Source organism: Mobula hypostoma, chromosome 23 (genome assembly GCF_963921235.1).
Source record: "Mobula hypostoma chromosome 23, sMobHyp1.1, whole genome shotgun sequence".
NCBI lineage: Eukaryota > Metazoa > Chordata > Chondrichthyes > Myliobatiformes > Myliobatidae > Mobula > Mobula hypostoma.
Window position 1 is genome coordinate 1,718,638 of NC_086119.1, and position 17,408 is coordinate 1,736,045.

General features: G+C 50.0%; 1 protein-coding gene and 1 long non-coding RNA gene across 3 annotated transcripts in view; one reads left to right on the forward strand and one right to left on the reverse strand.

Moving 5' to 3' along the window:
* The window catches only part of poldip2 (polymerase (DNA-directed), delta interacting protein 2), a 41,611-nt gene extending 40,031 nt beyond the window's left edge, over nt 1–1,580 (forward strand). The window contains exon 12 of one of the 2 annotated variants that reach the window (XM_063031955.1): nt 1,384–1,520. Coding sequence is in view for 1 of the 2 variants with exons in the window: in XM_063031957.1 (XP_062888027.1) it covers nt 1,384–1,498 (115 nt within the window). In the remaining variant the exon portion in view is untranslated. Of the gene's footprint in view, nt 1–1,383 lie in introns of both variants that reach the window. The other variant, XM_063031957.1, reaches the window with a different exon arrangement.
* Nucleotides 1–17,408, reverse strand: part of LOC134337111 (uncharacterized) — a 42,170-nt gene that overhangs the window by 901 nt on the left and 23,861 nt on the right. The window lies entirely within an intron of this gene.

Here is a 17,408-nt window from a genome sequence, read left to right on the forward strand (position 1 = left end):
CACAGAGCCTTCATTTTTCTATCATCCATGTGTCTATCTAAGAGCCTCTTAAATGTCTGTAATGTATCTGCCTCCTCCACCACCCCGACAGTACATTCCACAATCCAAAACTACCTCCGATATCTGCCCCCACATAACCATTATTAATACCAATGGATTTTACCATTTATTAATGGTAAATAATTAATACCATTGACATCCTGGGAAAAAGTCCCGATGAAAGGTCTTGGCCCAAAATGGAGACTGTTTGTTTCTCTCCATAGATGCTGCCTGATCTGCTGAGTTCCTCCAGTACATTGTGTGTGTTGCTCTGCATGTCCAGCATTGTGTTTTGGGTTGGTCGGTTAATTGGTCAGATGAGTGTAATCTGGATCGTATGGGCTCATTGGACTAGGAAGAGCTTGTTACATTATTTGGTGTGAGTATATTTGTGTACGGTCACCCAGTTTTACCCTGCAGAGCGCAAGTGCATGAAGATGCTCTGCAATGGTAAAAGGAGAACCAGCTGCAGGTAAATCCCAACACAGGCACTCTGCTGCCAACAGGTTTCACTACAGGTGCTGGGGGTCCTCGGCAGTGTGTGTGTAGAGAGATGCAATAGCTCAAACTACCCACAACTGAGAGCAGTCACAGAGAGAGCCGTGAGTGCGACCTGAAGGAAGGTACCCTGGGGTGCTGCCTGCAGAGTCTCAGTCACGTGGTGATAGGGTGCTGTCCCACAGAGAAGAATTAGGCCATTTGGCCCATCGCGTCTGTTCCACCATTCCATTGTCACTGATTTATTATCCCTAAAACAAAAACTTCAATTTTCTTGCCTTCTCCCCTTAACCTTTGACGTCCTGACTAATCAAGAACCTGTTAACCTCTGCTTTAAATATACCCAATGACTTGGCCTCCACAGCTGTCTGTGCAAATGAATTCCACAGATTCACCAGCCTCTTGCTAAAGAAATTCCTCTGTTCTAAATGGATGTCCCTCCATTTGTGAGGGTGGCCCTCTGGTCATAGATTTCCCCCACTACAGGAAACATCCTCTCCACATGCACTCTATCTTGGACTTTTAATATCCTATAGTTTTCAAAGAGACCCCCGCCCCCTCATTTCAGCGAGTTCCAGAGCCAGCAAACATTCCTCACAGTCTCACCCTTTCATTCCTGACAGCATTCTCATGAACCTCCTCCGGACCCTCTCCCATGCCAGCACATCTTAGATAAGGGGCCCAAAACTGCTCACACTGTTCCAAGTGCAGCCTGCCTTATAAAGCCTCAGCATTACGTCCTTGTTTTTACCCTTTCACACACTGACTAAGTGGGGAGTTGACTGTGTGGATAAGGACTGGCCATGGATCACATTATTTACTCCGCTTCTTTTGTTCTGTTGCCAGGGGGACGTTTCGTTTTGAGAGGCCTGGAGGTTCACAGCTGGACGTTCGGATCCCGCCCTTCTCCCTGGAGAGCAATAAGGATGACAAGGCTCCCCCCGCTGGCTATAGCTGGTAGAGCGATGCCCACTGCTCCTTGGTCCAACAGTGACTGCTGCTGCCTGGAACTTCGGGAGGGGTGGGGTGGGTGAGGAGCTGGGTGGGAGGGGGGTAAGCCCCCCAGAGTCAACCTTTTGCAGGTATCCTGGGTTTGCCATGTACAAACTGATCGTATTCTTGGAAAAAAAAATATTTTGCTGGAATTGGACCTCTGAGTCTAATGTATTATTGGGGAAAATAGACATCAGAGATTCTTGCTTGCTTTAGTCAGGATGAATGGGATTGTGCTTATTGCTCACTGACATTCCTGAAATTCTGTCCTCCTGCACATGAAGGAACATTTATTTAGCAAGAGGTGGCCATGTGCAAACCAGTCATCTGGAATAGAGGGACGTCCCTTTAAAACAGAAATCAGGAAGAATTTCTTCAGCCAGAGGCTGGTGGATCTGTGGAATTTCTTGCCTCAGGTTACTGTGGAGGCCAAGTCATTCGGTATATTTAAAGTGGAGGTTAATAGGTTCTTGATTAACCTGGGCGTCAGAGGTTATGGGGAGAAGCAGGAGAATGGGGTTAAGAGGGATAGTAAGTCATCTGTGATTAAATGGTGGAGCAGACTCAATGGGCCGAATGGCCTAATCTGCTCTTATGCCTTCGGGTCTCATGGCCCAATCTGAGTGCTGTCTGACCAGAGGTCACAGCTTTGTGAGCAAGGGATTTGTAGTTTCCCCCAGGTGAGAGATTGAAATAGGCAAGAGCAAGGAGTCCACTGTTGGCAAATGCTTTCTGTATGCCCCTCGCAAACACATCAGACTAGCATGAGTACTCAGTGCTCTGTACAAAATCCTACAAGCAATGGGTTTTACATGGGAAAATCCAATATGGAGTAATGATTGGATGATGGAAAGCTACTTTTTGGGTGTTGAGAGAAGATTGCTGACTTGGGATATCATGCACCTTCCATACTCTTTGAAATATTAGTGTAGGAACTTAAGCATCACTGAGGTGGGCTTCCAATATCCCCCTGAGAGAAAGTACTGTGAGAGCCCAGGCACTGGTGTTAAACAACCTCCCCCTGAGAGAAAGCACTGAGCATAGTCTCTGTGTTAAACCACCCTCCCCCGAGAGAAAGCACTGTCTGAGCGTAGTCTCTGTGTTAAATCACCCTCCCCCTGAGAGAAAGCACTGTGTGAGCCCAGTCTCTGTGTTAAATCACCCTCCCCCTGAGAGAAAGCACTGTGTGAGCCCAGTCTCTGTGTTAAATCACCCTCCCCCTGAGAGAAAGCACTGTGTGAGCCCAGTCTCTGTGTTAAATCACCCTCCCCGAGAGAAGGCACTGTCTGAGCCCAGTCTCTGTGTTAAATCAGCCGCCCCGAGAGAAGGCACTGTCTGAGCCCAGTCTCTGTGTTAAATCAGCCTCCCTGAGAGAAGGCACTGTCTGACCATAGTCTCTGTGTTAAATCAGCCTCCCCGAGAGAAGGCACTGTCTGAGCCCAGTCTCTGTGTTAAATCACCCTCCCCGAGAGAAGGCACTGTGTGAGCCCAGTCTCTGTGTTAAATCACCCTCCCCGAGAGAAGGCACTGTCTGAGCCCAGTCTCTGTGTTAAATCACCCTCCCCGAGAGAAGGCACTGTCTGACCATAGTCTCTGTGTTAAATCAGCCTCCCCGAGAGAAGGCACTGTCTGAGCCCAGTCTCTGTGTTAAATCACCCTCCCCGAGAGAAGGCACTGTCTGACCATAGTCTCTGTGTTAAATCAGCCTCCCCGAGAGAAGGCACTGTCTGAGCCCAGTCTCTGTGTTAAATCACCCTCCCCGAGAGAAGGCACTGTCTGACCATAGTCTCTGTGTTAAATCAGCCTCCCCGAGAGAAGGCACTGTCTGAGCCCAGTCTCTGTGTTAAATCACCCTCCCCGAGAGAAGGCACTGTCTGAGCGTAGTCTCTGTGTTAAATCACCCTCCCCGAGAGAAGGCACTGTCTGAGCCCAGTCTCTGTGTTAAATCAGCCTCCCCGAGAGAAGGCACTGTCTGAGCCCAGTCTCTGTGTTAAATCACCCTCCCCGAGAGAAGGCACTGTCTGAGCGTAGTCTCTGTGTTAAATCACCCTCCCCGAGAGAAGGCACTGTCTGAGCCCAGTCTCTGTGTTAAATCAGCCTCCCCGAGAGAAGGCACTGTCTGAGCCCAGTCTCTGTGTTAAATCAGCCTCCCCGAGAGAAGGCACTGTCTGACCATAGTCTCTGTGTTAAATCAGCCTCCCCGAGAGAAGGCACTGTCTGAGCCCAGTCTCTGTGTTAAGTCACCCTCCCCGAGAGAAGGCACTGTCTGACCATAGTCTCTGTGTTAAATCAGCCTCCCCAAGAGAAGGCACTGTGTGAGCCCAGTCTCTGTGTTAAATCACCCTCCCCGAGAGAAGGCACTGTGTGAGCCCAGTTTCTGTGTTAAATCAGCCTCCCCGAGAGAAGGCACTGTCTGAGCCCACGCTCAGATGTCAGGAGGTGCCCTTCACTGTTGTATGTGGATTCTTTCATGCCAGAGTCTGACTGTAGGGTTGTAAAAGATTGGACCCTGTGTTAGTGACACAGACGTGATAAGGGGTTAATAGGGATGTCAAGATGATACTGGGATACCGGCCTTCATTAGTCAGGGCAGCAAGATAATGCTCCAGCTTTATAAGAACATCAGAAATAGGAGCAGAATCGTGTCATCCAGCCTGTCGATTGCTCTGCCATTCAGTTATTGTTAAACCTCATTGTCATCCCTTCTGCTATAACCCTTAACCACCCCCATACCAATCAGGAACCTAAACCCTCCACAGCTGGCTGTAGCATCAAATTCCACAGATTCACCACCTGCTGGTTAAGGAATTTCTCCTTATCTCAGTTTGAAGGGGAAGTCCCTTTATTCTGAGTCTGTGCCCTCGGAACCTAGACTCTCGTACTAAGAGAAGCATCCTCTCCAGTCCACTTTATCCCGGCTTTGGTAGGTTCCAGTGAGATCCTGCTTTCAAACTCCGTTGTACGGGTCCATATACATCAAATGTGCCTCGTATGTTAACCCTTTCATTCACCCATCTGTTTCCCACTCCCCAGATCTCTCCCTCCTTTCCCAATCCAGCTCCCCTGTCACGTCCTGGCTGCTAGTGGAGAACTGAATGCCCACTACCAGGAGGAGTCAGGAATGTGCCGGCTGTACACCAGCACTGAGAATGTGCTGTTGCCAGTTACTGGTCTGTACTTCAGCCATGTTCTCCAATGTCCCTGCAGTAGAATGGTACAGACTCCATCAAGTGCACTCAGAGAAAGTGAGACAAGCCCTGTAATCTACTCTGTAAATACCCTTAGGTCGTACAGCACAAGGTATGTCCACATTAGGGGTGTGAGTGCTATCTCCCAGTTACGCCACCACAAGGCAAACCCTGCCCTGATCTGTGGTCTTGAACCAGGTCCTGAAAGTATTTGCGTAAGGAAGTTGGGCTGTTGTGGGTGTGAAACAGAGCCAGCCTCCAGCTGGTGCGTGGACGAGGGTTCCCTGCATCCTTCCCTTCCCATTCTCCCTCCTGTCCCTCTGCCCCACCGTCACCATCATCCCCCTCCTATCCCTCCCCTTCCCCTCCTCATTTGCCTCCTCACCCTCATCTCCTCTCATCTTTCATTCCTTCCCTCTTCTTCCTCCTCCTCCCCCCCCCCTTCCCTTCCCATCGTTTGTGGGCAGCAGACACACCAGTGGCTACACTGGCTTCCAGTCGAGGCATTGGGCCTTTTCTCGGTGGTGCTCGACTGCTGCCTGACTCATGCTGCAGAATATCCACGCAATAAAGCGGCAAGCCTTGTTCATCAGCTCACGCAGGGCATCCTGCAGTGAGAAATGGAACAGGTTTGTCAGGGAGACCGGCCCCACCAACTGGCCCATTCATCCTGTAATTACGTGGTTGGAATCCCAAACTCTTTACCACCTGCCCAATGATCGTGCAGTTGAGCAGTGCTGGACTGCGGCCTCGTACACCCCCCCCCCCCCCGAGCAGTGCTGGACTGCGGCCTCATACACTCCCCCCCCCCCCCCGAGCAGTGCTGGACTGCGGCATCGTACACTCCCCCCACCCCCGAGCAGTGCTGGACTGCGGCCTCGTACACTCCCCCCCCCCCCGAGCAGTGCTGGACTGCGGCCTCGTACCCCCTCCCCGGGCAGTGCTGGACTGCGGCCTCGTACACCCCCCCCCCCCGAGCAGTGCTGGACTGCGGCCTCATACACTCCCCCCCCCCCCCGAGCAGTGCTGGACTGCGGCCTCGTACACTCCCCCGCCCCCCGAGCAGTGCTGGACTGCAGCCTCATACCCCCCCCCCCCCCGGGCAGTGCTGGACTGCGGCCTCATACACTCCCCCCCCCCCGAGCAATGCTGGACTGCGGCCTCGTACACTCCCCCCCAGCAGTGCTGGACTGCGGCCTCGTACCCCCCCACCCCGCCCCGAGCAGTGCTGGACTGCAGCCTCATCCCCCCTGTTACAGCCTCCATTAGAGCTGGGACGTATGAAGCCCAGGGGAGAACCTCAGTGCTCATCACAGAAATCTCTGAGGGAGATAGATGTCATTACACTACCTTACATTGAGTGTTTCTCGTCGGGGTGGGGGGCTGGTGCAGTCCTTCCCATCTGGGAGAACCCTGCCAGCCTCTGTGGGATGTGGGCTCGGCTGGGTAATCAAAACACAGATATCGACTGAGATTCAATTCCCATCACTGCACAAGGAGCTTGTACGTTCTCCTCGTGACCATACGGGTTTCCTCTGGTGTCTCAGTTTCCTCCCACAGTCTAACACTTGTATGAGTCAGTAGTTTCATTGGTCACATAGGTGTAACTGGGAGGCACGACTTACTGTGCTGAATTTCTAAACTTAAAAAAAAAGAATCTTTAATGCAGAGGTTGATAGGCTCTTGATTATTCGGGGTGCGAAAGGTTACAAGGAGAAGGCAGGAGAATTGGGTTGGAAGGGATAACAAATCAGCCACAGTGGAATGGCAGTAATTTATCAATGCTTTGTATGGTCATTCTGCTCTGATGTCTTATCATCTTTTAGAAGTGAAGGAATAGTGTCTCGACTAACTATCATAAGTTGTTCCAGGATCATGTGTTAGGCGACTAACTTCAGTAGCCCTAAGGAGACGACAAGGACGGCTGCAGCTGTGACAGTCTGTTCAACCTTTACTTCGTCCATAACTCCTCAACTCCAACCCCACCTCCACCATTATCCCCACCCGCAACACTGACACCCAACCTGACCTTGAACCTCACCCCAACTCAACCCTGACCTCCAACCCAACCCAAACCCGTGATCTCCAAATATATTCACGACCCCAATTCCCAACCCAACCCTAACCTATCACTCCCCAACCTCAACCCCAACTCCCTTTGTGACTTCCAAACCTAGCCCAATCTAACCCTGATCTCCAACCCTACTACCTCAACCCCCAACATCAGCACTGACACCCAACCTAACCCTGGTCCAAACCTGATCTCCAACCCTACCCCAACCGTCATGCTCAACACTGACTCCCAATCCTAACCTGATTTCCAAACCTACCTTGACCATAACCCTCGATACCAACACCCAGTGTGACCTCCAACTCTACGTGAACGACAAATCTAACCTGTAATCTGACCGTAACTTGCACCTAACCCCAAACACACTACCTCAAATCTGACCCCAATTGCCACATTCACTAGGCCCCTCGTCTGTGTTGCACAGAATGAATGGTCTAACCAGCCCAGAGAACAGAACTGGATTTCACAAATTGAAGAAACGCCCAAAAGGCCGGCAGCCACCCTCAGTGGAGAGTGAAACTCAGGTGAAGAATCTTTTACCTATAGGGGTAAGGTTCTCACCACAGATACTGCCCGCCCAGTTGAGTACTTATGGAATTTTCTATTTTTATTACAACTCTGAGAAAATCAGCAGAGAAATGAAGTTATCAAAGGAAGCAACACCCACCGCTGACCAATCATAACAAACCACACTCACCACCAACCCAAGCAGCCAGATCAAATCACACCACTATTGACCAACTGACCAGATCAAACCATACCCTCTGCTGATCAGATCAATCCACAGCCACTGCTGACCAGATCAAGCTACATCCAACACTGACCAAAACCACAGACACTGGCAAACTCACCAGATCAAATCACACCCACTGTTCACCAACTGACCAGATCAAACCACATCCACCATGCACCTACTGATCAGACCAAAACAATCCCACTGCTGACCAATTGACCAGATCAAACCACACCCACCAGTGACCACCTGATCAGATCAAACCACACCCACTGATGACCAGCTGACCAGAACAAAACACACCCCCATGGACCAGCGAACCAGGTCAAATCACACACACCGACCAACTCACTGAATCAAATCACACCCACTGCTGACCGCCTGACCTGATCAAACTACACCCAACACTGACCAGATTAAACCACGCCCACCACTGACCAACAGTCCATCTCAAACCACACCCACTCTGAACAACTAACCATATCAGACCACACCCACAGTGAACAACTAACCATATCAAACCACACCCACAGTGAACAACTAACCATATCAAACCACACCCACAGTGAACAACTAACCATATCAAACCGCGCCCACAGCGAACTAACCATCTCAAACCACGCCCACCACTGACCGACTAACCATCTCAAACCACACCCAGTGCCCAACTAACCATATCAAATCACACCCACTCTGAACAACTAACCATCTCAAACCACACCCACTCTGAACAACTAACCATCTCAAACCACACCCACAGTGAACAACTAACCATATCAAACCACACCCACTCTGAACAACTAACCATCTCAAACCACACCCACAGTGAACAACTAACCATCTCAAACCACGCCCACAGTGAACTAACCATCTCAAACCATGCCCACCACTGACCGACTAACCATCTCAAACCACACCCAGTGCCCAACTAACCATATCAAACCACACCCACAGTGAACACACAAACACGAGGAATTCTGCAGATGCTGGAAATTCAAGCAACGCACATCAAAGTTGCTGGTGAACGCAGCGGGCCAGGCAGCATCTCTAGGAAGAGGTACAGTCGACGTTTCAGGCTGAGACCCTTCGTCAGGACTAACTGAAGGAAGAGTTAGTAAGAGATTTGAAAGTGGGAGGGGGAGGGGGGAGATCCAAAATGATAGGAGAAGACAGGAGGGGGAGGGATGGAACCAAGAGCTGGACAGGTGACTGGCAAAAGGGATATGAGAGGATCATGGGACAGGAGGTCCGGGGAGAAAGACAAGGGGGGGGCGGAACCCAGAGGATGGGCAAGGGGTATAGTCAGAGGGAGAAAAAGGAGAGTGAGAGAAAGAATGTGTGTATATAAATAAATAACGGATGGGGTACAAGGGGGAGGTGGGGCATTAGCGGAAGTTAGAGAAGTCGATGTTCATGCCTTCAGGTTGGAGGCTACCCAGACGGAATATAAGGTGTTGTTCCTCCAACCTGAGTGTGGCTTCATCTTTACAATAGAGGAGGCCGTGGATAGACATGTCAGAATGGGAATGGGATGTGGAATTAAAATGTGTGGCCACTGGGAGATCCTGCTTTCTCTGGCGGACAGAGTGTAGGTGTTCAGCAAAACGATCTCCCGGTCTGCGTCGGGTCTCGCCAATGTATAGAAGGCCACATCGGGAGCACCGGACGCAGTATATCACCCCAGCCGACTCACAGGTGAAGTGCCGCCTCACCTGGAAGGACTGTCTGGGGCCCTGACATAATGACTCTGTACAGCTACAGTGACAGTGATTACACAGTGACCCTGATATGCAGTGAATGCATATAGCTACAGTAATCATGCCTACACAATGACTCTATACAGTTAGCTGGCATTGACATATTGGATTTATACATTGTGTAATGTTAGCAGAATTGCTTTATTTGGTGTTGACTTCCCTGGGCTGTCACTGTGGGTTCACTGACATCCTGATGGAAGAAGAGTAATAATAATAATAATAATAATAGAGTCATCAGGACGCCGTCATGATGGTCTTTTTTTAGCTGGCTTTCTTAATTTTCTGAGGCCCAGTTGCTAGCTCAACACTAAACCCAGCACAGATGGAAAGCGTGCAAGGGAGCCAGCTGGATTCGAACTCAGGAGCCTTCACTCCGAAGTCTGGCACTGATGCCACTACGCCACCAGCCAGCAAGGTGCAAGCAATGTCTTGGCGCTTCCACTGGCGCCAAACACTGGGCCGGGCCCGGGAGACTGCGAGGAGTCCAATCATTGGACAGCATTAACCTCATCAGCCTGCTCCCTACCCCAACCGGTCTGCACAGCTTACCCACAGAGGCCCAGTGCCTCAGTCCTGCCTAGGTCTGGGTTCACCCAGTACCCACTGGCCATAAGGACAGCATCAGGCCCAGATGGGGCCAGGGTGGGAATGCTGTGTAATATAGCAGGATCCTCTTTTGAGTCAGTATGGGTGGAAGTTAGGAACAAGAAGGGAGCAGTTACTCTATTGGGAGTATTCTATAGGCCCCCTGGTAGCAGCAGAGATACAGAGGAGCAGATTGGGAAGCAGATTTTGGAAAGGTGCAAAAATAACAGGGTTGTTACCATGGGTGACTTTAACTTCCCTAATATTGATTGGCACCTGATTAGTTCCAAGGGTTTGGACAGGGCAGAGTTTGTTAAGTGCTTCCAGGACGGATTCCTGTCACAGTATGTTGACAGGCTGACTAGGGGGAATGCCATACTAGATCTCATATTAGGTAACGAACCAGGTCAGGTCACAGATCTCTCAGTGGGTGAGCATCTGGGGGACAGTGACCACCGCTCCCTGGCCTTTAGCATTATCATGGAAAAGGATAGAATCAAAGAGGACAGGAAAATTTTTAACTGGGGAAGGGCAAATTATGAGGCTATAAGGCTAGAACTTGCGGGTGTGAATTGGGATGATGTTTTTGCAGGGAAATGTACTATGGACATGTGGTTGATGTTTAGAGATCTCTTGCAGGATGTTAGGGATAAAATTGTCCCATTGAGGAAGATAAAGAATGGTAGGGTGAAGGAACCATGGGTGACATGTGAGGTGGAAAATCTAGTCAGGTGGAAGAAGGCAGCATAGGGAAGCAAGAAAGGAGCTTTAGAAGGGGCTGAGAAGAGCAAGAAGGGGGCATGAGAAGGCCTTGGTGAGTAGGGTAAAGGAAAACCCCAAGGCATTCTTCAATTATGTGAAGAAAAAAAGGATGACAGGTGTGAGGTAGGACCGATTAGAGATAAAGGTGAGAAGATGTGCCTGGAGGCTGTCGGAGTGAGCGAGGTCCTCAATGAATACTTCTCTTCGGTATTCACCAATGAGAGGGAACTTGATGATGGTGAGGTCAATATGAGTGAGGTTGATGTTCTGGAGCATGTTGTTATTAACAGAGAGGAGGTGTTGGAGTTGTTAAAATACATTAGAACGGATAAGTCCCTGGGGCTTGATGGAATATTCTCCAGGCTGCTCCACGAGGCGAGTGAAGGGATTGCTGAGCCTCTGGCTAGGATCTTTATGTCCTTGCTGTCCACGGGAATGGTACCAGAGGTTTGGAGGGAGGCGAATGTTGTCCCCTTGTTCAAAAAAGATAGCAGGGATAGTCCGGGTAATTATAGACCTGTGAGCCTTACGTCTGTGGTGGGAAAGCTGTTGGAAAGGATTCTTAGAGATAGGATCTATGGGCATTTAGAGAATTATGGTCTGATCAGGGATAGTCAGCATGGCTTTGTGAAGGGCAGATCGTGTCCAACAAGCCTGATAGAGTTCTTTGAGGAGGTGACCAGGCATATAGATGAGGGTAGTGCAGTGGATGTGATCTACAAGGATTTTAGTAAGGCATTTGAGAAGGTTCCACACGGTAGGCTTATTCAGAAAGTCAGAAGGCATGGGATCCAGGGAAGTTTGGCCAGGTGGATTCAGAATTGGCTTGCCTGCAGAAGGCAGAGGGTCATGGTGGAGGGAGTACATTCAGAGTGAAGGGTTGTGACTAGTGGTGTCCCACAAGGATCGGTTCTGGGACCTCTAGTTTTCGTGATTTTTATTAACAACCTGGATGTGGGGGTAGAAGGGTGGGTTGGCAAGTTTGCGGACACAAATGTTGATGGTGTTGTGGATAGTGTAGAGGATTGTCGAAGATTGCAGAGAGACATTGATAGGTTACAGAAGTGGGCTGAGAAGTGGCAGATGGAGTTCAACCCGGAGAAGTATGAGGTGGTACACTTTGGAAGGACAAACTCCAAGGCAGAGTACAAAGTAAATGGCAGGATACTTGGTAGAGTGGAGGAGCAGAGGGATCTGGGAGTACATGTCCACAGATCCCTGAAAGTTGCCTCACAGGTAGATAGGGTAGTTAAGAAAGCTTATGGGGTGTTAGCTTTCATAAGGCGAGGGATAGAGTTTAAGAGTCACGAGGTAATGATGCAGCTCTATAAAACCCTGGTTAGGGCACACTTGGAGTATTGTGTCCAGTTCTGGTCACCTCACTATAGGAAGGATGTGGATGCATTGGAAAGGGTACAGAGGAGATTTACCAGGATGCTGCCTGGTTCAGAGAGTATGGATTATGATCAGAGATTAAGGGAGCTAGGGCTTTGCTCTTTGGAGAGGAGGAGGATGAGAGGAGACAAGATATTAAGAGGAATAGATTGAGTGGGTAGCCAGAGCCTCTTCCCCAGGGCACCACTGCTCAATACAAGAGGACATGGCTTTAAGGTAAGGGGTGGGAAGTTCAAGGGGGATATTAGAGGAAGGTTTTTTACTCAGGGAGTGGTTGGTGCATGGAATGCACTGCCTGAGTCAGTGGTGGAGGCAGATGCACTAGTGAAGTTTACGAGATTACTAGACAGGTATATGGAGGAATTTAAGGTGGGGGGTTATATGGGAGGCAGGGTTTGAGGGTCGGCACAACATGGTGGGCCGAAGGGCCTGTACTGTGCTGTACAATTCTATGTTCTATCTTTTACCCCTGGGCTGGGGGCCAGAGATGTAGCTGGGGAAATGTTTCTTGGCACAGAGGGGCAGGCAGGGGTGGAGAATATCCTGCAGGAGCTGGCATGGTGACAGCAGCATTGGCACGGCCGGGGTCTGAGCGAGGGGCCAGTGCTGGAGAGTGTGTCCCGATGGGCTGAGGATTGGAATGACTGACATGCTCTTCTGGTGGTGCAGAACATGCTGCTCCCAGCCGACGCCCCATTGGTAAATCGGAGCCCTGGCTGCACCGGTCTACTTCACACTGCAGAGAGATCCCAGTTGTTGTCTTATGGGGTAGAGATACCAGTTGTACATTTGTAGAATCATCTATTTGCCAGCTGTGTTCATCCCAAACCAAAAGGAATGTGAAGGGTGTGTATGCTAACTGGTGTGTTGGTGGTGCTGAGGTAAACCACAGGGACTGGCCATTCAGCCCAGAGTGGCCATACTGACCAGGAGTTAACCCATGTGCCAACATTTGACCCACAACCCAGCCGGCCCAGACAATTCAAGTGCTCATCTCAGCACCTCGTCACTGCTGTCAGCGATGGCCCTCGCTCTTTACTCTGGCACTGTGTTTCAGGTCCCCCGACATCTTGCTTTATTCACCATTAAATACACCCAGTGACCGGGGGAATGAGAAGGTGAGGAGGGGGAATGAAGGGGTGATGAGGGGAGTGGGGTGGGGATGGGAGTAGAGGGTTCAGGAGTGGGGTGGGGAGGGGACGGGAAGGAAGGGGTGTACAGTGGAGTGGGGAGGGACAGGGGGTGTAGAGGGGGGTAGGGAGAGGGGATGTAGAGGGGAGTAGGGAGGGCCTCCACCTTCCCCTCTCCCCCTCCCTCTCCTCAACTCAATACCACAAACTGGACTGAACTTTACTTATCATCGTAAGACTGTATCCATTTTCCCCTAGGCTTGAAGAAGTTTGGTTTTTATATTTCCACACACACACACACATATATTATATTTATCTTTGCTAACCTGTTTGATATATCTGAATTTACATTACTGTATTGCGTAGTTACTAATAAATAGCGTTAGTTAACAGCAATACCAGACTCCAAGATGTCTTCCATTTCTGCTGGTTCTTTAACCCGTCACGGGGTATGTGACAAAAGAGGTCCGGGTTCAAATGCTGGACGAGCCCCCAATTTTGTCACGTACCCCGTGACGGGTTAAAGAACCAGCAGAAATGGAAAACACCTTGGGTAGGTGTTAACCACACCCCCCCCCCGCAATGTTTACAAAACTCAGCACTATCACCAGACTTATGAAAACCATGTGTATATTGTGAAAAATCCCAAACAATCCATTTATTCCATTTCTACAACCTTCATCTCTCTTTGTCTCCATAGTAATCTCTGCAACTGGCCTCTCAAAACCAAAACAATCTTTTTTTTCTCCACAACACCATCGTGAAAAGCAACTTCATAACCTTGAAGGTGTTTACATCCAAATGTTAGAACAAAATTCAACAGAGTGGCACATACTTCTTTAGTAGGTCATTGTCCTGAAAGCAGGGTCAAAGGTAGCTAAACCAATCCAAACTTCACAAGTACTTTATTCAAAAGTCCAGAAACAACACTTTCCTCAATATCTTCAGTAACATTTACTTCACCAAATTTCATCTCATCACTAACTTTTAGAACATTCCCTAATGCAAGTGACTGAACATCCTCAATTTCCAGTGGTACCAAGGTTAACCCCTTATTCACTGAACCAAGACCATCTGACACAAAAGGACTGCATTCCTTTTCAACCGAGTCAGACACCTCAGACCTTAACTGAGCTTCAACACAAGGTTCAGTAACCTGTGTATCCACAGGTACTTCAACGACCTGAACACAGGTAATCGGGACAGCTGCCTCTTCTAGGCTATCATCACTTGTCCCAGTTTCAAATTCAAAGTTACCCTCATCCTCCCAGTTACTCTCTGGGAAACTCTCATCCAGAGTAAACTCAACCTCGTGGGTTAAAACAAACTCGTCTGCTGCCTTAACAGAGCCCCGCATGGTGGCGGCATCCTCTTCATCTAGGTATACCCTTACATCATCGGGAACACAACTCTTAAATTATTCAATCAACACAAGCTCTTTCGCACTGTAAAAATCAGCAGGGTCCAACACTGGACCTCCCAGCTGCCACACCTCCCTCTCGAACTGTCTCTGTTTGCTTGTCTCTCTACCCTCGAGCTGTTTTCGTTGCAACTCATGCTGTCTTTTCCTATCCTCAGCCTCCAGCCTGAAGTGCTCTACCTGAAGCTGAATCTCAGGCTCAGTAAGTTTACCTCCATCGAATAACTCTAACACCTCCTCTCCAAACTTTCCCTTAGCTATATAATGCTGGGCTATTATCGTCTGCATCTGAGCTTTCGTCATTTTAGTGGCCACCCTTCGTCTTAACGTTTGAGTGACTGCCAACAGCATATTCCTCGTAGCGTCCTCCAACGCTTCAGGGGTTGGTTCCAACAGAAACCTCTCAACACTAACCTCCATTTCTGCTGCTTTCCACACAAACAAATCAAAAAGAATTTTCTCCAATCAATTCAAACAAGCCTCCACACAATTTGTTCATATCCCGGACGAGCCCCCAATTTTGTCACGTACCCGTGATGGGTTAAAGAACCAGCAGAAATGGAAGACACCTTGGAGTCTGGTATTGCTGTTAACTAACGCTATTTATTAGTAACTACGCAATACAGTAATATAAATTCAGATATATCAAACAGGTTAGCAAAGATTATATAAGTGTGGAAATATAAAAACCAAGCTTCTTCAAGCCTAGGGGTGTATAGATACAGTCTTACAGAGATGAGTAAAGTTCAGTTCAGTTCGTGGTACTGAGTTGAGTAGTGATGGAGAGAGAGAGAAGTTGTGGTTGTTAGAGTGAGCCGAGGCTGTTGATCTTCCCATTGTCCTCCGAAATCCTTTCGAAGTCACTGAATGTGACCACAACAAGGAGACCGTTTTCTATGGTGGAGTTATCAACCCAGGCGAGAGTTAGACACACTAATAACTTCCCACTGGTCACACCTTTTCCACACTGCGAGAGTCACTGATCGATTCTCCTGATCGATCCTCTAAAAAACCCACCTTTCTGTGGGCACAACAAAGCTCATCCAGTGTCCAAAATCATTTGTCTAACAACCAGCTGACCTTGTATTTATCTCAGCATGCTGAACACCAGCTGTCCATCAAGTAGCTCCTCCCTTCTCTCTCTGTAGGAACTCAGAAGCTGGCAGTGTCCTTGCAGAAATTCCAAACAAACTGTGAACAGTCTTCGCCCCCCCCCTCTCTCTCTCTTAATAACAAGGTGTTTGTGCTGTACAATTCCCTCTCTCTCTCTTTTTTAAAAGCACAAGTCCGGCACAGATTTACTGTCCGGCACAAGGGGGTAGACCATCGGGAATATTGGAGCTCTGAGCGCCCACGGTGCCATGCGTGCAGGGAGGTGGGGCACTTTCGGAGGAATTGTCCCAATACCCGAAACCATAGGGAGTCAATTTCGGGCACCAATGCTGCCGCTGCCTCTGCCCCAGTTGTTCGGTTGGGAGATCTTGAGGCTACGTGCAGAGAGGTTCCGGCGGGGGACGGGGTGGAACCTGTGTGGGGCAAGAAAGTGCAGAAGGAATCCGAACACCCTGAGAAGTCAGCCCCTGAGACCGCAGAGCTCACGCCCACTGGCCTCGAAGTGGAGCGGGAGACTCAGGGAAGTGCGCAGGTGGACGGGGCGATGGAAGCGGAGAGTGCCGCCATATCGGTGAATCCTGCACCTGTGTGCTCCTCCTGCGTGAAGAGGAGAAGGGGATCTTCCCCCAAGAGGGCAGGGAACGTAGTCGCGGGGGAGTCCCAGGAAGGGGTTGCAATCCGGGTGTAGGTTGGTTCTAACCCTGAATCCGCAGATGTATCCACCAGTCCTGTGGTAGGTGGAGTGCTTTTGCAGAAAGGTGATGTTAGCCCTGTTTGGGCAACTGAGACAGCCCTGGAGCCCTCCACCCAGGACCTGGTAGTCAGTGCCTCGCTGGAGGCAAGTGTATTAAATAATGTAAGCAGAGAGGAGACCAAGCTCTCTCACTCTCAGCATCAGGCTGCCAGTGGACCCCTAGCACCGGAGTTACCGAGGTCTACCTCGTACCTGTCTCCTGGGGAGGGTGAAGTACTCTGCACGCCGACCCCATCAACGAATGGCTCGCAGGGAGTCCCTGGGGATTATCCCTCCATTGTCGTAATGGCGGGTAAGGCTGATGCGATGGTGGAGTAGGCAGGTATGAGTGAGGTACCCGCTACGCTGTGTGGGTCGCAAGTGCAGCGGTCTATCAGAACACACGGGGAGGAAGATGGGGGACCTATTTGTAGTGAGGGGGCGGAGGGAGACTCCTTTGGTAGTGAGACAATGGACATCCTCACCCCTCTTGAGAAATCCCCGTTGATACCAGCGGAGGAAATCAGAGTTCATTCTCACCTCTGAGGGTGCAAAGCATCGGCCGAAGCTGGCCTCGCTGCGCTGGTCTAGCATGCCGAGGCTGGTGAAGTCCCTGCGAGTCATCCTCAGATGGGAGATATGCAGTGAGTTTCCTGCAGGAAACCCATAATTTCCCCGGGGACGAGTCCGCTTGGCTCCTGAGGTGGCAGGGAGGGGTATACATGAGCCACCTCAGCAACTCCCACGGGGTGGCGATCCTGTAGGCCCCAACCTTCCAGCCAGAAATCGTAAGAGTCCAAGATGTCGTCCCGGCCGCCTGCTCTACCTGGTTGTGCGCCTGGATGGTGTACCTGTGCATTTTATCAATGTGTACGCTCCGCGGCGCGGTGTGATACAGACGCGCCTGTTCTGCCAGCTGTCCACCCTGCTGAGCTCCATCGATCCTGGGGATTGCGCCATCCTCGGGGGAGACTTCAACTGTACCCTCGAG